This window comes from Leptonychotes weddellii, chromosome 7, assembly GCF_054177405.1.
Source record: "Leptonychotes weddellii isolate Sample4059 chromosome 7, ASM5417740v2, whole genome shotgun sequence".
NCBI classification, from domain to species: Eukaryota; Metazoa; Chordata; class Mammalia; order Carnivora; family Phocidae; genus Leptonychotes; species Leptonychotes weddellii.
In genome coordinates this window covers 46,739,811-46,764,766 of record NC_138375.1, presented here as the reverse complement: position 1 = coordinate 46,764,766, position 24,956 = coordinate 46,739,811, and the positions used below count along the sequence as shown (strand labels likewise).

At 42.1% G+C, this 24,956-nt stretch overlaps 1 protein-coding gene across 1 annotated transcript in view; it reads left to right on the top strand.

Annotated features, from left to right (window-relative positions):
• ATP10B (ATPase phospholipid transporting 10B (putative)) overlaps window positions 1-24,956 on the top strand; it is a 258,651-nt gene that overhangs the window by 146,469 nt on the left and 87,226 nt on the right. Inside the window, exons 4-6 of the mRNA XM_081825802.1 lie at window positions 2,860-3,154; window positions 4,151-4,345; window positions 21,185-21,389. Of these exons, the coding sequence (XP_081681928.1) occupies window positions 2,880-3,154; window positions 4,151-4,345; window positions 21,185-21,389 (675 nt within the window). The 5' untranslated portion in view covers window positions 2,860-2,879. The remainder of the gene's footprint in view (window positions 1-2,859; window positions 3,155-4,150; window positions 4,346-21,184; window positions 21,390-24,956) is intronic.

Genomic DNA, 24,956 nt, shown 5'->3' with positions numbered 1-24,956 from the left:
TCCATCTCCGACATCTTGGTTATATCTGCATCCACTTGTAAATCTGCAGCATAAGTCATAATCTCTGAGTCTTTTCTGTTTTGGGGGCTCCTCCTCCTAGTCATTCTGTTGATCGGTGTTTGAGGGAATGTATAGAGTCCAAATTATTGACCAGAACCCAAGCAAGATGCACCTGTTTTCTTGGGACCTTAGGGTTGCTGGCCTCTTGTTTTCCCAGCCTGTCTTCTGCTGGAGGGGCCTGCCGCGCTGTTACTCAGGCAACCCTGTTTGGGTGGTGCTGCCCTGCCCCCCTGTGGCGGGGGATGGGCTCAGGGGGAATCAGTCTTTGGGGCTTTTGTTCTCTGGTGCCTTTCCCTGGCAGCTTTCTGCGTCTCTTCCGTGAGTCAGAGCAGAAGAGACCGTTTCCAACCCTCTGCCTCAGAGCAGAGACCTCAGTCCGTTCTTCAGTGAGCTCTCCAGGCCGCACCGTCTCCGTTTCTGTCCGTGCTGCTATAAACTGCAGCGGCCTGGGTTGTGCCCCCCTCCGCAGCGCTCCCAGTCCTGCCTCCAGGTCGGGGCTCGTCTCTGCCCTTTGTGCTTCTAAAACCGCCAGCCACTCCCAGTTCGCGCAGCACGCACTCCGCCGCTTGGGGTCCTGTCCCGGGGACTGCAGTTCATGTGCGTGCGACTCCGCCGCTTTGGGTTTCCACCCCGGAGGTTGCAGTTCACCGGCGGGACCCCTGCGCACCGGGTTTCCGACTCGGAGGCTGCAGTTCACATGCGCACGACCGTGCTCTGGTTTCTGTCCGGGGAGCTGCAGTTCAAGTGCGCGCGACCCTGCCGGTCTGGTCCTCCACCCCGGGGCTGCCCTAAAGTTCTTTCCCGACGCTACCAGTCTGTAGTCTGCGCCTGTCCGCAGCGCGCGAGGCTGTCGCTCACCAGCGGTGTAGGATCCCCACGGCCAGGCACCCTCCTGCTGCCGGTGTAGGATCCCCACGGCCAGGCACCCTCCCGCTGCCGTTTATCCTCCGATATCTGCCCGCAGAATCACGGCTTTCCGCTTTGTACCTCAAAACCAAGCGCCTGCGATATTCTGTTTGTAGAGATCCAGATTTTCTTACATCTCAGGCTGGTTTCGTGGGTGCTCAGAGTGGTCTGGTAGATATCCAGCTCAATTCCGGGGACCAGTTGAAATAGGGTCCCCTACTCCTCCGCCGTCTTTCCCCCCTCTACATCTGCTTTATTTTTAAGAAAGCTTATTTTACGTGTGAATAAAGAAAAGCAAAGAATATGATACAAAAAATTGACTTTTTAAACCACCCCGCCTAAAATACCTGCATCTCCCATATCAATCCAGTCTTCCTTTTTGAAGTCCTTATTACCTAAAATTGAGAGAAGTCTGATATGTATGGTGTTAGCCATGGCAAGATTTCTCATTTGCATTTTCAACTCTATTCATGAATTATCTTTTCATTTCCTTTTCTTTTACAATAATAAAAAAATTCACGAAAGGGACATTTTTTTATAACGAGAAAGAAGATACACAATATTATTTCTGGCTTACCATATGTCATAATATTGCTTTTGGTCACATTATGATGGGCATTATAATTGCATTTATTTTTTCCATGCTTGCTACAAGGGCTCACTTAAGACTCTGAAGAGCTCTTCTGGATTGAAAATCACTTGGATTGATTAAACTCATGAGGAGAATTATGATAAGGGTCAGATCATATGGGCATCAGGAAGGTAAAATATTACCATTTAAACTAGAAATGGAACTTTTTCTCCTTTAAAGAATCATATTTTCAATGATAGGTGAGGTTGCTCATTCTAAGATTAATAATACCTGATGTTCACTCATCCATTTATTCAAAAGAAAATCATCCTGTGAGCCTACTAAGTGAGAAGCACCATTATATATAACTTCTTACAAAAGATGTCTTTGAATAATATCCTTCAGGATATCCTCACTTTATTTAATAAATAAAATATATATTTTATTTATTATTTATTAACCTCTCTTCATACATGTAAGAATGGCCAGAGGGAAACTTGAAGGCTTGCTTATAGGTTCCATTAAAAGAGCTCAGGAACTGGAATATCCTAGATAAAGCAGTATTTGTCCCCCATCTAGGAGGATCGTCTGAAAAAGTGCTCAGTTTCAGAAATCACCAAATGGAGTTGGAGAGGAAGGAAAGGGTCTCCCACCCTCACCCCCAGTCAACTACATTAAAAAAAAAAAAATGGGGTCCACGGAATGACATTCTGTACAACCCAGTCACCTCAAGCCAAAGTTTCCTAGGAAAGAAACTGTCTTCTCCGTCCCACCTATTACTCTCATTTGAGGTTCTGACCATAAACAACATTCTCCAAAATATCAGTACCAGGAAATTTTAGAGCTAGAGAATACCTTTCCCTTTAAGATATGGTTCAGCATACTTTTATGTACTATGTAATTCATTGCTTACAAAAAGCTTGTGAAAAAAGTAGAATAAGACTAGTTTTCCTCATACTACAGTGAGGACACTGAAGACTGTGAAGGTGAAGGGACAGCTCAGTTTTAGGAACAAGCCACAGATAGCATTCTGACCTCTGGGGGTCATAGCCCACAGGGCCATACTTTTCCTGATAGGCCTAACAAGGTCATCAGCACCCTCCCCGTATCTTAAATGCTTTCGTGGTACTTATCACAGTGCTAGTTGTATATTATTTTTATGATTATTTGCTTTATGTCTCTCACTCTTGAACATATGGTTTATAGGGACTGAACATATTTGGCTCACATTGTATCCCAGAATCTACCTTGGATGGATAGGTGGACAAGTGGGTGAGCCATATTTTCTTCTGACCATGGCAACTTCCTGTGTCTGTTTTCAGACCATAGCTTGCTGCCAGAAATGGCCTTCTCAGTGGACTCATCTTGGCACCGGTGGCAGTGGCGAGTCAGAGATGGCCTCCCCCAGTCTCCATCAGAAGCCACACCACTGTTGTCCCAAGACAAAAGGAGGCAAAGCTACAACCTGACACAGCAGCGGGTCGTGTTCCCCAACAACAGCATGTGCCACCAAGATTGGGCCGAGGTCTCCCGGAAATACTCCAGCAACAGAATCTGCACGACCAAATATACCTTCCTCACCTTCTTGCCTCAGAATCTCTTTGAGCAGTTTCATAGGTACACAACCACTTGGCCAAGTAATATGTGCTTTAACCAAGTATTTGCCAGTATTTCTGCAACAAAGATGCTGCCCTCTGGGCCACATAGCCTTTAATACCCAAATGCATAAACCTTGAAAAGACCTGTCATTCATTTGCTCATTCATTCATTCAATAAATATTAGATTCTACTCTGTGTTAGGCCATGCATTAGCTGCTAGAGATACATGAGGGGAAGAAATGAGATTGTCCCGACTGTATTTTCTAGTGAAAGAGACAGACATTAATTTTAAGAATTATATAAATTGATATAAAATTAGGACTTAGATAGATACTTCCAAGGAGAGGTATATGGTGATCTTAGAGTGAATAAGAGGGAGATCTGGCCTAGTTAAGAAAGTCAGGAAAGTCTTCCAGGAGGAAGTGATAATTGAAATATAACCTGAAAGAAGAGAATGCATTAACTGGGTAAAAACAGAAATCAGGAAGGGAGCCAGGGGAATGTTCCTGCCAACAGACCTTCATGTGCAAAGGCATAGTAGCAAGAAGGAGCAAGATGCACTTGAAAAACTTAAAAATGTAAGCCATAATTTCAAGATAATACATGCAAGATCATCTTTTATTTATAAAGCAAAATATATCAATAGATATCATCCTAAATTTTGTAATTACTATTACAAGCTATCATTTATTGAGCAACTATTATGATTGAGAACCCTCTACTGTGTATGTAACAAATATTATCCTTTGTAATATTTATATGAGCTCTTTAAAGTAGTTAGTACTATCCCCATTTTATACAAGTTGAAACAAGCTCCAGAAGGTCACACAACTAGTGAACAATTTGCATTTGAATATGTCTGGGATTTGGCTTCCAAGCCCTTACTATAATTCCAGGTGACACTAAAAGAGAATGTCATTTTTGTTGGTAAAGGCCAACAGTAGGGAAGAAATAGTGTGGAAAGTATATTTTCCTCTCCATGGTTTTCACTCACACTTTGCTTGCTCCTTCCAGATGGGCTAACCTCTATTTCCTGTTCCTGGTGATTCTGAACTGGATGCCCTCCATGGAAGTTTTCCACAGAGAAATCACCATGTTACCATTGGCCATTGTGCTGTTCATCATCATGGTCAAGGATGGCATGGAGGACTTCAAGAGACATCGTTTTGATAGAGAGATCAACTGCTCCAACATCTGGATATATGAAAGGTAAGAGAAATCATTCTTCTGTTTGCTTTCTTGCCAATAGGATATGCAAGCTCATCAGCATTTTCAAAGGATTGGTCTCTTTTCTCACATTTTATTTTCTTAAGTTCACTTAATTCAGTGATTCTCAACCTGGGCAGTTTTTCCCAGCAGGGAACATTTGACAATGCCTGGAGACATTTTTGGCTGCCATATAGGGAAGGAATTTGCCAGTGGCATGTAGTGGATAAAGGCAGAAAGATGATGCTAAACATCTTACAATATACAGGATAGCCCTCCACAACAAATAATGTCAGTAGTGCTGAGGTTTAGATACCTTAATTTAACATGTGTAAACACTCAAATTATTAAATACAGGAATGTTCCATTATTAAGAGTAGGGTTGAAACCTCAAGAATTGATGTCTAGAATTGACTGGATCCTCTTGGGAGACCAAGTTTAAGAGCAGCTCTTTGGAGAGTGACAGGCAGTGTCTCCCAAACAAGAAAATGTGTAACACTTTTAAAGCATCTGAGGCTTCTTGTTTTTAAAACTTAACCAGGTAGGTTTTAGGACCTAGAGTTGGCACACCTGTTCTTGGCTGCCTGAGTGGAAAAGGAAGATCCCCGTGGGTGACGTCGATATTCCAACAGGAGGAGTCTCAACAGGTAGAAGGAAGTGGCCTGGCAGGTGTACACCTGTTCTCTGCAAGCTTTTTCCTTGTCATTTCTCACCTGGTGTTTGTAAACCAGCTTTTTATTTTTAATTTTCCTTTTGAAAGAAGAGAGAGAAATTTCCAGCAGAGAAGGCAAGTAAAAGATGTCAGGGACATGACTCACTGGCAGCTCAACAATGGAACTGATTAGCGAAAAAACTTTTTTACGGGGAACTCATGTGCCGTGCTATGAGAATTAAAGAGACGGATTGAGCAGAGATGAGAAAGGAAGGGAAGAAAAGGTGGAAAAGAAAAGAAGACAAGAAACGAGTGGTAGTCTCCAACCTGCCCTTTGAAGGACCGTCCTACAAAGAGAATCCCAACAGGCATTATTGTGGGAATCAAATTAAGACCAGCAAGTACACCATGTTGTCCTTCATACCCAAGAACATCTTTGAACAGCTACACCGCTTTGCCAATCTCTATTTTCTGGGCATTGTGGTTCTGAATTTTGTCCCCGTGGTCAATGCTTTCCAGCCTGAGGTGAGCATGATACCTATCTGTATCATTCTGGCAGTCACCGCCATCAAGGATGCTTGGGAAGACCTCCGGAGGTACAAATCTGATAAAGTGATCAATAACCAAGAGTGTATCGTCTATAGCAGGTAAAGCAAAACCCACTGGGGAATCTTGTGGGCCTATAGCTCTGATCTTTCTGTGACTGTTGCCACTACTGCTACCTTTTATAGAGGAGATGGATTAGGGAGATAGAATTACTTTATTTCAGTGAAGCTGTTTAATTCTCCACAGTCAGAATTATGATCTAAAACCAAAAACCAGATTTAAAAAAAAAAAAAAAGCTTGAATCCGTTGTTTATTTTTTTAAAGGATTTATTTATTTATTTATTTGAGAGAGAGAGAGAGAGAGTGCAAGCAGGGGGAGGGAGAGGGACAAGCAGATTCTGCACTGAGCGCGGAGCCCAAGGCAGGGCTGATCTCCCAACCCTGAGATGATGACCTGAGCCAAAAACAAGAGTCACGCACTTAACAGACTGAGCCACCCAGGCACCCCTTGAATCCACTGTTTATTAAAATTAAGAGGTCTTTATTATGTGGCATTTTCTTTGGTGTTTCAAATATGTTTAACATTTAAGAATTTTGCATAAATTCTCATCCACTGTTAGTCCAGTGTGACTATGAGCACACTGGAGCATATTTGGAGACCTCTGGACAGAAGAGGCATGACTATTTTTCAGGAGAGCAGTAGAGCATTGAATTAGATGAACTGGAACACACTGCCTGAGTCAAATCACTCATTAACTACATGATGTTAGGCAGGTGACCCAACCTCTCTGAGCCTCGTTTTATCATCTACAAAATTGAAACCTTTCCTGGGGTGATCATGAGAATTGCATCATCGGGAAGTGTTTAACACTATGCCTGATATATAATAAATGTTCAGTACGCAAGCTGCAATTGCTTTATTTTTCAAATGTAAAACTCATGTTAGCTCCATCATCAAGGCTTTCCTTAAGATTTCTCTTTGATGTTGTCCCAACAAAAGCAAAAACGGTGAACCACCTGTCTTGCCACATTATTTAAAGTAATTTTAGACATGCTGTTGTTTTACAAAGGTTCCATTGAGGGTTGTTCGGGAAAGGACATTCTCTTGGTCAGCCATATCCATATCTTTCTCTAGTGAAAGAGAAAAAGATAAGAGTTATTGTAGGTCTTAACTTTATGACTGCACATGTAGCCAACAAAGAAGCAAGGGAGTCAAGTCTGGGCTTACAGAGCAACCGCCCTGATTGAGCGCTTTCTGGGCTAGCAATCCAAAGCCTTTGAGGACTGAGTCCCTAGCAGGGGAAGGCTTGCCTTCTTGGCAGATAAGGAAAACGTCCATCTCTTTCAAGGAGCACCATCCCTCTGACTTTATCAACCCCAACCCAGCGGATGTTCTGCAGTCCCTCTCGTCATTCCTAGAATGAGAGGGGCTGGCTTCAAGGTGTGCACAGCAGCTATTTAGGGGCTTCCTTCAAAGGAGGGGTTCTCTTCCCCAGGGACATGGAGGGTGACCAACTTGGAGCTGGCTGATGGAAGCGTTTATAAGAGACCATTGAATACAAAGGACTCATTTGTCTCCAGGGCACCTCTACAAAAAACTCAATGCCCTCCCTCAGCATCAGATGTGCTTCTGGTCTCTTTGCTTGCAGGGCCACTGTTCCATGTCTAAAAAGTTAATCTGAAGCGTGTGTGTGTGTGTGTGTGTGTGTGTTCAGCTAAATCTAATTGTCTTGATTGTTAGCACACTGAACACCTAGAGATGAGATTTAGTCATTCCTCACCTTTGAATAATAAAATTATAAAAAGAGGGAAAATAATTGTCAGGTTGCCTTTCTTTGAAGAGACTGTCAACCAATCCACCCCATCACTTTTTGTTTGCTACTTTTCTCCTTTGTTGTTTTTCTCAGAGAAGACACACAGTGGTGAGCCAGGAAACTGGTTCTTTAGGGAAGAATGAGTGTGGACCTCAATTAGCCTGATCCTATTCTCCCTGATCTGCCAGAAATCCCCTGCCCTAAGCATGGGCCTAGAATCATGGGCCTGTTCTTGGGGATAATCTCAGTGTTGATCAGACCCTAGACTGACCTGGGCTGGGAACTGGTCTGACACAGGCCAGGCTGTTGTTCTCTTCTCAAAATAGCTTCCAGGGAACAGGAAAAAACCAAGGTGATAGCAATCCTAGCAAAAAGAGACCTTGGTCCACAGGTTCACTGGCAGCGAGGGACATAAGAGGTTTTATAGTAGCAGTATTTCCCAAAGTGTATTCAGTGGAATAATAGTGACAAAGAGACAGTCCCTGAAAAAAAGACATTCAGGATCAAAAAATAATATATTGGCCCTCCTAACCCATGTTCCATGAGGGAACTAAGAAAAGAGACACAGTAAAGAAATCTGCCCATCCTTAACTCAGTGTTGTTCCAAACTTACTTAACCTTGGAGATTTTTTCTAACATATATTAACATCTCAGTTTGGTGAATTTTACCTTCTTCAATATAGCAAAATAATTGACTACAGGGCCAGGCAAGTAATTAAATGAATGAAACAGACTAATACAAGAAGAAAAGATACAAAAAGTCTAATACAAAAAGAAAAGATACAAAAAGAAAAGCAATATTATCTGTGTACTAATAAATGGGAACTGATCTTCAACATCAGTGCTAGGATGAGCTAGGGAATGGTGAGCACTGTGGCAAACAGGGGGACCCATGTTCTCATATCAGGAAGCAGAGCTGGGCACCATGTGGAAATATAACCTAGTATTGCCAGATTGTCTGAATTTTATTAAAGGAACTTAGAAGTTAATATTTTTATATTAAAAAACCTGATATTTAAATGAAATAATCTAATATAATTTTTTCAAATACTTCATGCCTATTTTGTTTGGCCTGAAGTTCTTATTTTGCCTGTGAGCCCCTAATTTGCAAACTTTGCTTTAGTATCTAGTCCTAGGAATCTGGAGTCTCTGCAAAAGAATAATTAGATTCTTCTTTTGAGATTCATCTTCAGTGAGAGAACGTCTTAACCTCTTTGGGCAGTGATGGGGTATGACTTTGAAGTGAGACTGTAGGCCTGGTATTCAGTAGGTCTAAACTTGAGGCCCAGATCTGTGACTGACTACTAATAGCTTAGAAAAGTCATTTAAATCCCTGGATCTCAGTTTCCACCTTTGTAAGACTTGGGAGTCAGACTAGATCTTGTCCTGTAAAATGGGCTCTGAAAGAACAGAATCTACAACCAAATAAATTTGAGAAATAGGACATACTTGATGTTTCTCTTGAATCTAACAATGCACATCAACATAATAAAAGTCCTAGGAGGACCCTCCCTAAGTAACCTGTCCAATTTTGTTTAACTCAGTTTGTCTGCTGAAATACTCTCTGCTGTAAAGAGCAGAAACCAACTCAAATATAAACAACAAACAGACTTGTTGGTTTAAGTCACTACAAATGTTCTGCAGTGGGCAGGTGATCAGGTATAGTTCAGTCTGCATTCTAGATCTAGCACTTAGCTGTACTCTTCATTCAGTCCCCTCTGAATCATCTTGGTCCCAGGCAGACTTCCCTCATGGCAATGAAATGGCTGCAGCAGCTCCAGCCTTCATATCTACATGTGGTAACTCACAAAGGGAAAAAGAAAGGCACTTCTGGGAGCATTCTTGCAAGGTCAAGGAAGCTTACTTTCCAGACCCTTCTCACACCTCAGTGACCCCAATGGGTCACATACCTATCCCTGAACCAATCTCTGTGAGCAGAAGATGGGATTATGCGAACTAAATTTAACTAAACCACAGTTTAGCATGAAGACAATTTCCCTGAAAGCATATGTGCTACCCAGACAAGATGTAAAACCCAATGTAAAAAAAAAAGGTAGTTTCTAAGAGAAGGGGGAACAGATATTGGAGAGGCCACCTCTATGTACTCAATACCATCATCTTAAAATATTTTTGAACCTAGACTTTTTGTAAATTGCTTTGCACATATTAACAGGAGCATATACTCTTGGGGACATTCTGTACTATATATCAGTAAGGTTCTTCCAACTCTGAAATGAATTGATTCTATAAAAGACCCCAGAATAGGAAGCTAGGAAATTCTAGGTAAGTGTTAGTTATTACCTTAATTGATGGATGCTGAAGGACATTTCCTTTTGCCAAATATCGATGACACATGATAGGATGTCAGGCAAAGAATACAAGATCCAAGAGGACAATTTGTTTTTTGAAAATAACATAAGAGCTTATATCTCAAGCACTAGTTCTATCCATTTTGTCTCAGATTCACACATTTGAGAAATGATGCCTCTGTGTGTGTGTGTGTGTGTGTGTGTACACATACACACGAGTGTAATTGAATACTAGGGCCCTTAGAATTTTGCTCAACCCAATCCCATGCATCATGCAGCCCAGACTTGTTTATACTGTGAGAGACTCCTTTTGCAAACAGCAGAAGCCTTGTTAACAGAATTACAATCCTATTAGAGCATTTTCTTTTAATATAGCAACTGTGCTTGTGGTCTAAAGGTGACCCATTAATCAGATTTATGGAATGACTTCAAGAAGAGATTAGCTTCAGAATTGTATTAGCTTGCTTTCTCCCAGGGCTCAGTTTAATGAATCTAGGAACCATACCCAGCAAGAGATTTCTGTCCTTCCATTAGTAGGCTTAGTAAATTTTTATTTGTATTCAGAAAACATGCAATAAGGAAGCACGGGTGTGAACTGAGATCTATGATGGGGTTCATCCCCATATTATAATGAAACTAAAGCCCTCCAATGTCTCAGCAGCAGCTGAGCACTCATTTGTTCCCAAATGTTCATTCGGGATCTAGTGACCCTGAGTATACCCCAGGGGCTCTCAGTCCAGTGATCACAAGGAACTTGTAAACAGCCACAGTGTCCCATGCCTATGTACAAAGGGCCACAGTCATTAAGGGGATGAGGTGATGCATCTGCCTGCAGAAAACATCAAGGCCCAGGGAAGGCTTCTCTGAAGAGGTGACATTTCAGGAGGCATCAGAATATGAGCAGCATTTAAACAGGCAGAGGAAACACATTTTAGCTCATAGCCTGTTCATGTGTCAACTAAAGGTTGAATGTGTGACTTCTACTGGCATCAAAAGACCGGGATCAAGAAATGTCAGAAATTTAGAAGCATGGCTCAGATTAGAAATTTTAAAATTCTGGCTCTTTTACTAATACCTTCTTGGAAGTCAGGTAGCTGCTATAACAGATGCTACAGGAGAGTAGCCAGTCTTCGGACAGCATGGCACTGAGGGCCTGATTTCCCAGCAGTGACCGGCTCTCCTGGGAAGAAAGAAGCCTGGCCTGCAACCTGTTTTTATTTGTATGTCAGTCGCCTGTCATGCAGAGCCCCCACTGGAAAGCCTGAGAATGCGGAAACCAGAAGTCCTGATCTGGGTGTGCCCCTAACATACAGTATGATACCAGTGAAGCCACTAAAGCAGTTGGGGCCCCATTTGCCTCATCTTTAAATAGTGATCATAATCTCTATGGTATATTTTGTGAAAAGATGCACAGTTGACATGCAAGGGGGCTTGAAAATAACAGAGCTACAGAAACAACAATACCGTGCGTGCCAAAGGAGGAGGAAAAATGAGTCTCAACAATGGCATTTAAAATGTGACCTTTTACTGGATGCTTGGCACCAAGGACTTTGGCCTCAGACCTAGGGTTGTCCCAGAAGTGCCACTTACTACAGCTGGGACTATATGTAGTGACTTGATCACTTGAGGCTTCCTTTCAACCTCTGTGAAGTGGGAACAGTACTAGCACCTAATTCTTAGGGTCCTGTGGATGGAATGAGATCATCTTTATAAACTGTTTAACTCCCTGTCTGCACCATAAGTAGTACTAAGTAATTTTTTTCTTAATTTCCAGTGACTTCAACTCTAATTTTTTCATTGCCAGGCCCAGCCTGAGTCTTTAACTTTCATGCTACACTCCCCACACACGCAAGGCAGGAATCACTAATTTTAGTATTGAAAAACAAGGCTCTGCTCTCTCATTTCTATTCTCTGTGGCAGAATTTGAAACCTGAAATTAAGAAACCCCTCTGGAACCTAGCCCTCTTTCCCCCTCCTCCCTTTTCACAGAGTACCTGAGCACACCCACACCAACACTTATATTCAGGCAAAGGATCCAGATGGCCTCAATTAGCCCAGAGCCAAGGGCACTTTGTCCAACCCAACTTCTAACATAGAGCATGTATTAGAATATCTTATTTGTGTAGCTATTAATAAGGCAGCTGTTTGGGACCTATTTCACTATTCTTTCCTCTAAATAACAGCTCTTTGGGAAACCCAAAGGAGATGAGATGGTTGATAAGACAGAATTCAGGTTTTGCCAGGGTTATTCTAACATCAAGACACATAAACACACCTTCACTCTAAAACTATCTCCCCAGGTTGCTGTGGGTACTAAATGAGAGAATGTATGTAAAATGCTTAGCATAGTGCCTGACATTCAGTAGCACTCAGAAAATGTTAGCTAAAATATTGCTGAAGAGAGTTCTCTAATCTTGATAGCCAGGAGTTACCAGGAGCTTGGCCCAAGAGGATTAAAGAAGAAATGCCATTGGCTGGCGTTTGAAACCACATGAGAAAAGACAAACTCTTTAGCTAAAGAACTTGAACTCCAAGCTCTTGAACGTAACAAAATGGGCCTGAGGGAAGAATCTGAAAAATGCAGACAACAGAGAAACATCTAGTGTCATCTGAAGCATGACCATGAAAAGCACCCCTGGCAGGAGTTTACAGATCAGCAGCCCATTGCGTCCATCCCACACATCTTTGCTCTGCATTTGGCATCAGCAAACTAGGCTCAGCTCTGAAGCGTCAATTGTACAAGCACCCACCCTATTCCCACTGCCTCCCCTGAGCTCACAGAAGGCCATAAACTATTTGGGCCAATTCAACTTGTCATTTCAGGATGGAATGCATTAGGTCTTCTCCAAAACTCAATGGATGGAAGAGTCATAAAACAAGAACCCAGGTGTCCCTGAAGCTCTGCCCTCATGTCAATAGGCATGATTTATATTTTGGCAGGTGAGGATTTATAGCTTCTGTTAAGGAGCTCACAATTCTAAAAGGTGAGGCTCCTATTTTCAACCCAGCTCCAGTTGTTTAGGTCACCAGCTTCTGAGGCTTCATCTGCTTCATACCTCACTCCCAAACAGAACCAAGAGACCACATCAAGCCATGAAGCTCCCATGGCTGTCACTTATATGTCCTGGTAGACACACCTATGTCACCTTATGCAAGTTAGATAACCTTTCTGGGCCTGCTTTCTCATCTGTGAAATGGAGATAATGGTAATAATAAAAGTTGTTTCATTATTAGGCAGCTAAATAGTAATGTAGCTTAAGTGCTGGACTGAAGGTAGATAAGCATATTATATTGTGTTGTGTTGTGTTGTATTGTATATTATCAGAAGTCTCCTCCGGTGAGTCCATAACCAAAAGAGATAGATTGGATGTTAAAATGGCTAAAGGTTAGGAAAAGCTTCCCTTCTGCTGCCTCATGTTCAAGACAAATCTACACAGAATCAGTTACTAAATATTTACCAAACACTTCCGCATATGCTAGTCATCCCCACCAGACCCTATGTAGGAACAGAAATATAAGGCTCAGGGGTCATCCTAGCTCTCCACAATTTTATTACATTGTTGAAAGTAAAAGATACATCAGTTAGGCAATAAGACCACAGTGTATCAGGAAATGGGGCAACGAGAGGTGCACCACTAATGTTCAGTGCCCAGCCGTGAAGTGAAAGGTAGCATTTGGATATGCAGAGGCTCGAGGGAGGGCATTTGGGGTAACATCTCATGCCTTTAGTACCTCCAGGCTGCTTCTCCTTAATCTGTGAATGTGACCTTGATGGATTGCCCTCGTGAGTCTCTTGTCCTCAAGCATGGTGTTTCCATGGCCATCACTGCTTTGTGCCTTTCCGTGCTCATTTCTGCTTTCTATGTGTGACGGTCACGTGCACAAAGAGGTCAAGGAGTGGACTATCCCTTGGAGCTTCAGTACAAAGCTGGGACTCTCAGTATAAAGAAAGACTTTAATAAAAAATGTGACTGGTTGTGTTAGGCCTCGTTGGCCTCTAGGTGAGGTCACATTAATACATATACCCCAGTGATACTTAGCCCCAAACTGCTGATTTGGGACATGTCCTCCCACCCTAATTTCAAGTCTCCCCAGATATGCCCAAGCATCCTTAGATATAGGGAATATCACAGTGTCCCCCAGTATTTCCAGCCAAGGCAGAAATCAAGGTATCCCACCACTCCTCTGGCCTCCACTGTCCCCTTCTGGTACTTTTCTTAGTCCTATAAGCCTGAAGCCCTGTCACTCTGGTCTGTAGCTGACAGGTGGATGCAGAGGGCAAGGAATAGCCAGGCAGGGGGCACTCATGACCCAGGCTCAGGCTGTCTTTAATATAACTGCTTTAGCTTCTGTTCCATTTCCTGGAGCCAGGTCAGGGACAGAGGCCACACAACCCTTTATCCCTTTGTCCCTTTTCAAATCTTCTATACCCTCTTGCCAGTTTCCTCCCCCGGGGGGGGGGGGGAAGAAAACACCTCATTCATATGAGATGATAAAAATAGACCTACACTGTCTCTAGTCTACTGTCTCCACAGCAGTGACCCTGTTTGCTCCAAGCTAATAATAACTACAATGATAATCATAGCAGCAGTAAACGCCATTTGCTTTGCAGTCATTAAACACTTCTCATATATTATTTTAGTTAGCTCTCACTATAACCTATAGAATATATTTTAGTTGTCCTATTTGACAGATGAATAAATTGAGGGTCAGACAGTTAAGCAGTGGATTCAGGGCAACACCACATGTAAGCAATAGTTCCAGGTTTCAAATCAGGCTCACCTGACTCCAAAGCTTTTAACCACTCCCTGGTACTGCGTCGCCTCAACACACCACTGGCAAAACCGTTGGGCATTACAAGGATTCCTGAGCCAGCCACAGGGCCCTGGGTCTCTTCCTTGGCACCATGGAAAGGGTAGAGGTTCCAGTGCAAACTTTGTTACTGTGCACCTTGGCCAGGTCACTCCTAGCCTCAATCTCCTTACCTGAATAATAGGAATAGAACTGAAAATCCATCAAATCCCTTCAGTCCTGATTTGTTGTTTGTTTGCTTGTTTTTTATTAAGACTTTATTTTTTATTAGAGCAGTCTTAGGTTGGTTCACAGCAAAATTAAGGGAAATGTGCAGAGATTTCTCATATACCCCTAGCCCCCACTCAGGCGTAGCCTTCTTCCTGATCAACATCCCCCATCAGAGTGCTACATTTGTCACAATACATCATAATCACCCGAAGTCCATAGTTTACATTACAGCTCACTCTTGGTAGTTATATATTCTGTGCATTTGGACAAATGTATAGTGACATGTATCCATCACTATCGTGTCCTACAGAATCATTTCACTGCCTTAAAAATCCTCTGTGCTCTGCCTTTACATCTTTCCCCGTCCCACCCCGTTCCAACCCCTGGAAACCCCTGATCTTTTTATGTCTCCATAGTTTTGCCTTTTTGGAATGTCACATAGTTGGAATCAAACAATATGTAGCCTGTTCATATTGACTTCTTTCACTTAGTAATGTGCATTTAAGGCTCCTCTCTGTCTTTTTGTGGCTTGACACCTCATTTCTTTTTAGTGCTGATTAATATTTTCATTGTTTGGATATACCACAGATTGTCCATTTACCTACTGAAGGTCATCTTGCTTGCTTCCAAATTTTGGCAGTTATGAATAAAGCTGCTCTAAACATCCATGTGCAAGTTTTTGTATGGACATAAGTTTTTAACTCCTCTGGGTAAATACCAAGGATCATGACTGATGGATTATGTGATAAAAGTATGCTTAGTTTTGTAAGAAACTGTTGAACTTTCTTCCAAAATGGCTGTACCATTTCACATTCCCACCAGCAATGAATAGGGGTCCTTATTGTTCCACATCCTTGCCAGCATTCAGAGTTGTCAGAATTCTGGATTTTGGCTGTTCTAATAAGTGTGTAGTGGTTTCTTATTGTTTTAATTTGCATTTCTCTGATGACATATGATCCAAAACATCTTTTCATATACTTATTTGCCAACTGTATATCTCCTTTGGTGAGGAGTCTGTTCAGCTTTTTTGCCCATTTTTTAATTGGGTTGTTTATTTTCTTATTGTTGAGTTTTAAGTTATTTGTATATTTTGGATTACAGTCCTTTATCAGATGTGTCTTTTGTAAGACACGTATTTTCTCCTAGTCTGTGGTTGTGTTCTCATTCTCTTGACATTTCCTTTTGCAGAGCAGAGGTTTTTAATTTTAATGAAGTCCAGCTTATCAATTACTTCTTTCATGGATAGTGCCTTTGGTGTTGTATCTAAAAAGTCATCACCATACACAAGGTCATCTGGATTTTCTCCTGTTAACTTCTAAAAGTCTTATAGTTTTGTGTTTTGCATTTAGGTCTATGATCCATTTTGAGTTAATATGGGGGAAGAGTGTAAGGTCTGTGTCTAAATTCATTTGTTTGTCTGTGGACATCCAGTTCTAGCACCATTTGTTGAAAAGACTATCTTTGCTCCATTGTATTGTCTTTGGTCCTTTGTCAAAGATCAGTTGATTATATATATGTCTATTTCTGAGTTCTCTCTTCTGTTCCATTGATCTGTTTATCTTTTCTTTCACCAATACCACACTGTCTTGATTACTGCCGTTTGAAGTCCTGAAGTCAGGTAGCAATAGTCCTCCAATTTTGTTCTCCTTTAATAGTGTTGGCTATTCTGGGTCTTTTGCTTCTTTATATCAACTTTAGAATCAGTGTGTCAACATCTGCAAATGAACTTGCTGGGCAGCACTGATTTTAAGGATATGCTTTTCTGGGAGTTTGTGCCAGTAGCCAGAGCCCTAAGTCTTCAATCAGCTGGATGGAGTCCCTCTTTTCTGAACTTGGGGAAAAGGATTCAATTTTTAGAGTTTCCTGTGTTTGTATATTGTATAGCTGGGCCCACACCATAAAAGGCAATCATGGGCATAAAATGGGTGTCCCAACTGCATGAAGGAGAGAGTGCTAGGGCTGGCAGAGCAGGGGGTTAGCACTCACCATGATATTAATAATCATGTCGTCGTCGTCGTCATCATCATCATCATCAAAGAAGCTTGTATTTATTGAGTACTTACCAAGTGCAAAGCCCTGAGCTCAGTCCCTTTCATGGGTCATGTCACCAATCCTTTCAACAACCCTCTGAGGCAAGCGCACACATTACTGTCAACTGAAAAAACAAAGGCTCCACGAGGTTAAATAACTTGCCCAGGGTCACATGGGTAATAAGCTGTGAAGCTGGAGTTCAAACCCACTCTTAACCCCTACACTACATTCATTCTCCCTGGCATTCCTCTTTCACCCTGGGGTAGTAATGCTGACCATTCTATGTCTGGCATTCAAGCTTCTAGAAGGAAGCTCATCATCCTGTTTTGAATAAGAAGTCCCACAGACAACTAAACCTCCTGATAAATCCTCTCTACTCTAGTTCCTTGAAACTCTTTTTGTAAAACCCACACACTTGAGAAATGGAGCCTTAAGCATCCTCTCCTCCCCCATTCCCCTCCTTTCACCTGCTTCCCCATGGCATCCAGTTGGCCACAAACCTCTCTTGCTGTTTATTTCCCTCTTAATAAGCCCTGTCTCCTCTCAGAAAGCCATTTAGCACGGCACCACTTAATTTCTCCTTGAAGCAGAATCTGCCAGATGGAGTCTTCATCCCAAGCCATGTTGATTTGTCTTATTTTTAAACAGCAGTAACCATCCCATGAAACTAAAATAGCAGTTGGTTCCCAGGTGTGACTCACTGAGCAGGGAGGTGATCAAGAGCGTATGGACTCATCCACCTGAGGCAGCTGTTCCAAATGACTTCCTCAGGTGGCACCCAGCCAGCTGCTGGCCACATCTGGGTGTCACTCAATGCAGGGGCACGCTGCTTTTCCACGTCAACTGGGTTCAGCCACTCATCACTTCCTCTGGCTGGACCCCCTTGGGCTGTGCATCCTTGCCTTTTCCACAGACATACTCATACTCCTTATGGTTGGGGAGACAAAATGGACCCAGAGGACCAAGAGACCAGCGCTAAGTGGCCAAGTCAAAGAATGAAATGTCTCATTTTTTACCCTGATGTCTCATTTTTTAGCCCCCAAAATTCCTTTAAAATTTGACTCTGATTCTATAACATAACTATGTTTGGGATAATATAAATATAATTCATCAAATTATGTACCAGCTAAATTACTAAACCATATCTCTACACACAAACACACACACACACACACGGTTTTTAAAACCATCCCAAAATCATGTTGATTCCGTAGCTTCATTATCCCAGACACATGTAATAGGCTGTGTGCCTCAAGGCATATGTGCCTCTGTTTGAGGTGCACACTCACAAAGATGGGCAGTCTCTTTCTTGAGGGTATGCCTACAACAGGGACTAAGAATTTTTCTTTACTGCCACACATCATCCTAAGGAAGAGAGGATTAACCTAAAGGAAAGACAGAAGTGATTGTTACTAGTAAGGCAGTGACTTCCTTAAGCTCTAATGAATAATAGAAATCAGAGACTGGTCTGACTTACAGCATCTTGGGTGGCTCCCTGACCTCATTATACGTATCATCCCAATGGGAATTGACAACACTCCAGCCCAGCTCACAGAAGTGACTGCTTATAAAAATGCATATGCCATAAGCTCATCTCCATAACCTTCCATCTTCCATCACCTTAATAACCCAGATCCCATAATAAGCAGTGGAGTCCTTTACTAGAAGGAGGAAGAATGAGGGGCGCCTGGGTGGCTCAGTCAGTTAAGCGTCTGCCTTCGGCTCAGGTCATGATCCCAGGGTCCTAGGACCAAGCCCCACATCGGGTTCCCTGTTCAGCGGAGAGCCTGCTTCTCCCTCTCTCTCTGCTGCTCCCCCAGCTTGTGCTCGCTCTCTCTCTCTTTGTCAAATAAATAAATAAAATCTTTTTATTAAAAAAAAAAAAGAAGAGGGAAGAATGAGATTCCGTGTTCAAGGATAAGGGTATGTTGGCCTTGCCTCTGATATGCCTATGTATGCAGCAATCCCAACTAGCATTTGCAAATCTTCTGAACCAGTGTGCTCTGGAAGTATTGGCAATCAGGATAATGCTCAGAGTCAAAGGCATTTTCACTAAACTCAATTTCAAATACCAGACAGAGTGTTGAGATTATAGGAATCAACTGATACCCACCATCCCCAAAGGCATTATCTGATAGGACACAGAAGTCAAAGCTGGGGAAGAATGTGTACAAGTTGAGTGATAATCCTTTATTCCTTGGAGCAATCTTGCTGCAATATTTAGGAATTTTTTTGTTTTGTTTTAAGCACCCCCTCAAAAAGAACAACAACAACAAAAGCAATAAGAAGGACAATCTTTCTTTGACTCTGTGAGATACCTTCTCCCACGGAGAGTATGGGCCATTCCAGTTCCTTTAAGTAGCCTTATACTTGAACATTTAACAGGTGTTCTCAGGGCTACTCTGAAGAAAAAACAAATCCTTCCCTGAATCAGCAGAAGGACAATGAATTATTTGACAGTAATATTCACATCCCTGATGGAGGAGTAGCCACCCTAAATATATCAATAAACAAACAGATAAGTATATTTCTGAAATGCCACTGAGAAAAAAATACAGGGTGTACTGTTCCTATTCTTTACAGGAAAAATAAGTGATAAAATAAGCTGATGGAATCAAAAAGTGTTTAGAAGTGTGTTAAATGTCTTTCCATGGAAAGAAGCACTATTACTAAAATGCTACAGATGCATTGCTCCCCAAATCCTCAGAAGTGGTCTCATTAGTCATTTGGATGATACTGCCCATGGATTGATTATACCAGTGGCTTCTTTACTGTGTTTCTAGAGCCACAGGAACGTGTGGGTCTTTAGCATGGCAAGATGCTCCCCAGTACTAATGTCCCTGGTTATCTTATAGACTCAGATCAGACCTTCCCTTGATTGGCCTTCCAGATGAAAGCACACTCATTTCAGGGGATTAGGGGAGTCCTCTGCATGGATCTTTTATGACAAGAACAATAGAGTCTTAGGAGGGCTTGTTTGGGGTTCTCCAGAGGGCACCAAAGAAGGAAAGAAGACCTCAAACCCTCATCCACCTCAGGGACTTTTGTGAAGTCAAAAAAGAAAAGCAAAATTCCAGTCACATCTCTTTTTCTGTGAAAGAGAGTCTTGTCATGGCCAGGGCACCCAGATTCCAACAGAAACAGAAGCATTAACATGCCCAGAGGGGCTCAGCACCAGTGGAGAAAAACAGCGAAGGAGAGCCTGCCTCCCTAGGCCTGGTTGGGCTCAGAGGCATCCAGCTGTAAGCCAGCTGGGCTCAGTTGAAAAGACCATGTGTAGAATATTGGTTTGGTTCCAAATCCCATATTTAAAGAGGAACATTTCCAAATACAGCCTTAGACAAAACAGTCCACACCTCAGGACAGGTCTTGAAACTGTCATACAAGAGCAATAAAGGGCACTTGGAAAGTTAAATTTGACTCGGCAAGTCCAAAAGGCTTCTGGGAATACCTGATGAATGCCTTAAAATATCTACAAAATGGTAGAAGATGGAATAAATCAGGAGAGCAGAACTAGTTCAATATTTGGCTAAGTAGAAGGAAGAATTTCTAAGATGAGAGCTTGAAATGGAATGTCTTGACTTGGGTAGTAGGGAGTCCTTTTGCTGGTGGTGCAAAAGCTGAGGCTGCCATACACCTGCGGCCTGAGGAGAGAGGGGAATACTTTTGAGAAGGTAGGATCTCCAAGCAGTGAAAATTGTGGGGTTGGGTGTCAAGTTGGCTCTGGGCTCAGGTTTCAGATGTTTTTATAAGACCCTGGGAAATTTTTCTTGGACCCTCAATTTCCTCATCTGTGAACTGGGTCTAACATTATCCATTCCAGTGGGCTATTATGCAAATAAATAAAGTATTAACTATCCCTAGTGCTTGGCACAGTAGAAATGCTACATTTGTGATTATTGCTGCACTGTTATATCTGAGTTTGACTTCCTGGTGCTGTCTTTCTAATTCCCTGACTGCCCAGAGTTTTCCATTTCAGCACCACCCCAGATCTTCCTACACAATGGTTTTTATCCTCACTTTCCTACTGCCACTTTCCTCTCCTAATCAGAAACAATCTTTCCTAAACAATCTTTCCTTGCAACCCTGCCTTCTACAGTGATAACTGGCTACTCTGGAAAATGATATATATTAAGAGTACTATAGTAATATGACTATGTAGTCACCTTCTTCTTTAATTTTTTTTCTTCTGCTAGGAAGCAAGGCTGAGCACAGTACCTAGTCTACAGCCAACAGTCAATCAAAACTCTAAATGATCATGAGGACAGATCTTCTACTAGTGGGATTCTATAGGCCATGCTAAGCTTTTCCAGAAAGTTATGATGGTGGTCATTCGAGGCAAGGTAGAATACCAAACAATCTTGTGACAAGTTGCTTGGGGGATATTTAGGCACAGGTGGGACCTTCCTCCATTCACTTATTAATTTTCTAGAGAACTTTAAAATTCACTGTTGTTCTCCCACCCAAGAAAAGAGCGGAGCTACATGCAGAAGTGCTGGAAGGATGTGCGTGTGGGAGACTTCATCCAAATGAAATGCAACGAGATCATCCCAGCAGACATACTCCTCCTCTTCTCCTCAGACCCCAGCGGGATCTGCCACCTGGAAACTGCCAACCTGGATGGAGAGACAAACCTCAAACAAAGACGTGTTGTGAAGGGCTTCTCAGAGCAGGTAAGGCTCTTTCTAAGATCTTCAAAAGTAAGGTCAAAGGGAAGCAAGCCAACTCTACTGGAAAATTGAACTTAATCTGGTAGCTGGAGGAGAGAGTAGGGGATGCCTCCTTTTCCCAAGCACTTAGGTATACTTAATCTTCCCAGCAAGCCTCCTAATGGGTATTATCCCCTTATCAAAGATGGGGAAACAGCCGTAGGAAAGTTAAATAACTTGCTGAAAGCCTCAGAATGCCTAAATGGGAGCCCACTCTATTAAGGAAACTGTGGTCTTTGGTCTAAACCAAGGAATCTAATATCTGTTCAGTTACCCTTGGGACTAACCCACTTTTCCGTGCTTATGCAGTCCCTGCCCATCCTGCCCAGCTCCTCTCTCTCCCTGAATCTTCTCCAGTACTACTTTGACGAGAGCATAAGCTACAGGAAGGTACTGTTAACTGTTTTTCCACTTGTGTACATCTTACCTTCCCTCCTAGAGAAACAGGGAATGATCATCAACAGTTTTAGTTAACCCCCACACTTACATGTATGGTACTGTGGACATCATAGGGAAGTCATTACTGTTTGGTGGTTAAGAGCCCAGGCTCTGGAAGCTGACAGAACTGAACTCAAAGCCCAACCCCACCATTTAGTAATATTCTTACCTTAGGCAAGTTACTACTCTCTCACATCTTTATTCCCTCATCTGGAAAATGGGTACAAAAATAATACCTTCTCCATTAGGGTGATTCTGAAGACTAAAGGACATGTATAGGAATTATTTAGCATGAAGGTAGACACATAGTAAGAGACCAGTAAATAGCTGGCAGTAAATGTCAGTGGTGTTCAGAGGCAATATGTGTTGATAAATTGAAACGGGGGGTGAAAATTTGAAATTTTCGATTAAAATTCCCCTTGAAGGTGTTGGTTTTTATTTTTTTTATTTTTTATTAAGTTAGTCACCATACATTACATCATTAGTTTTTGATGTAGTGTTCCATGACTCATTGTTTGTGTATAACATTCAGTGCTCCATGCAGTACGTGCCCTCCTTAATACCCATCACTGGGCCACCCCATCCCCCCACCCCTCTCCCGTCTAAAACCCTCAATTTGTTTCCTGGCATCCATAGTCTCTCATGGTTCATCTCCTCCTCTGATTTCACCCCTTCATTTTTCCCTTCCTTCTTCCATCCGTGGAAAAGAATAAAAAATCTATCAGTTTCTTCACTCTGCCAGCCTTTGGCAGGAGAGAAATTAGATGAGTCAGGGATTTAGAGGAAAGAAGGCAAGTGCTTCATTCCTCAGAGATTCTTGTAAGCTAGAGTTCAGTTATCTAGATTGAAACTTCTTGAGAGAAGACAACTTGTTATACCTCACTTTGCCTCTCTCCAGGCACCGGATGAATAGTTCTTGAAAAATCTCTTTGGTATGGTTGACTCAGTCCTCAGAAGCCTGTTCTCTCATCTCTACGTAGTTCTCCCCTGGTTCTGCTGTGAGATTCAAAGGAGATAAAGAAAGTAAGGAACAAAATATAGGGGTTTTGGTGCATAGTAGGCCCACAATAAATGGACTATTACTGCTACCTCAGCTGTACTTACTACCCTGGGCATGGAAACCACCATGACCACTTTGCTGCCATCTGCTTTGTCTTGTTATTTTGCAGCTTCAGTCTTTCCATTGGTCTCCAGGCTCCACCTGAGTCAGTCACTGCACTGGTGTGTGGTGTCTGAGTTTTCTCTCCTTTGCTTGTCCTTACCACATTCACCAAATCACCCTAGAGTTTACAAAAAAGCAGGGCAGGATCGGGGGGAAAGTTCACAAAGCCATTCTAGATGTACAACAATCTATTTCTTGGCTCAGGGCCCTGTGGCCTGCCGTCTAGATCAGAGGCTTTTAAGTTTCTTTAACCATAATTCACAATAAGAAATACACATGATTCACACACACACACACACACACACATCCACATGTGGATGTGTGTGTGTGTGAGATACAGGATTGTCACCTCAGCCATGCTACATGCAAAGTGCTCTGAGATTTCTATTCTACTTCTTTTTCTTTTTTTTTTTTTCTTACAAACTCTGGGAGCATTGAAACTTGTATTTTCTTACAATGCTTACAAACCTCCCCCTCAGCAGTCCCTCCCCAACATCCTCAACACTGTTCTGAGTCCTCTTTACTCTCTCTCCAGTGGCAGAGCACAGCGTTGTTGAGTTTCAACCAGCCACTTCTCTTTTGGTCTTTAGCAACAGCTCCCAAACTGTTTCTTGTCTGTTAATTAGTCAGATAGTTGGGGATTTGACTGGAAAGAAGAGCAAGATGAAAGGGTCATTCACACTCCAGTACAGTAGACCAGCCAATTTAATAAGTTCTCTCAAACTCTAACCCTGAAATCTCACAGGTTACTTGGCATAATGACTTACAAAAAAAAAAAAGAAAAAAATGTTCATTTGTGAAGGGAAGAAGATTTATTTGAGCTTCAAGGTTTTTAGTGTTCTCTATTCTGTTCCTTCATTCTCCCCCTTACTTTGCTTAAGTGTGTTTTTCCATTTTTATAATAATAGTTATAATAATGATGCACTTTTATGAAGTCCTTACCCAGAGCTTTGCATGATTATCTCATTTATCCTTACAAACCCCCAATAAGACAGGGCTATTATTGTCCCCATTATACACATAAGGAAAAGAAGCATAGAGAGGTTAAGTAACTTGTCCAAGATCACTGAGCCAGAAAGTGTTGGAACCAGGATTCAAAGCCAGGTTTGTGAAAAGTCTCAGCTCCTAAGGTTCATAGTAGCTCATCTCCCTGGCCCTTTGACTATTACCCAGAGTTTACCCAGAGATGCTTACCTGAATGCACACATTTATCATTTTCAATATTCTTTCCACATATAAGTAGCATGTGGCAGGAAGAATAAAAGTAGGTTTAGCCAGGGGCACCTGGGTGGCTAAGTCGGTTAAGCGTCTGCCTTCTGCTCAGGTCATGATCTCAGGGTCCTGGGATCGAGCCCCACATCAGGCTCGCTGTTCAGCAGGGAGTCTGTTTCTCCCTCTCTCCATTCCTGCTCTCTCTGTCTCTCTCAAATAAATAAATAAAATATTTTAAATAAATAAATAAAGTTTAAAAAATTTAAAAGTAGGCTTAGCCAGCTCCCTGAGAAGAAGGAATTTAGGCTGCTCTTTGCTACCTTGCTTCTCCCTTATGTCAGCGCAAAAAGATCTCTGAATATAGGTAGAATTCTCTTCTAACTCTTTACTATAACATTTCTCAAATGTGTTGGACAGACGTTGATGAGAGTTGCAGGAAAAAGGTTGCAAAATCAAAAAGCAGAAAATAGGTTGCAAATTTTCATATATTTCAAATAGTACTGCCAGACGTCTCAGGTACTTTAATAAGCCCCAAGGAGGAGAGGGGACGGGGACCAATATGTAGCATCTCTAAACATTTAACCACAGAGACCTTTTATTCCAAGGAACATACTCCAGAACTACTTCAGGAGATGTAGAATCACAATTTAGGAATTTGCTCCAAATATATTACTGGTGTTCAAGATGTACCATCATCACTACAGGGAGAAACTTTTAAA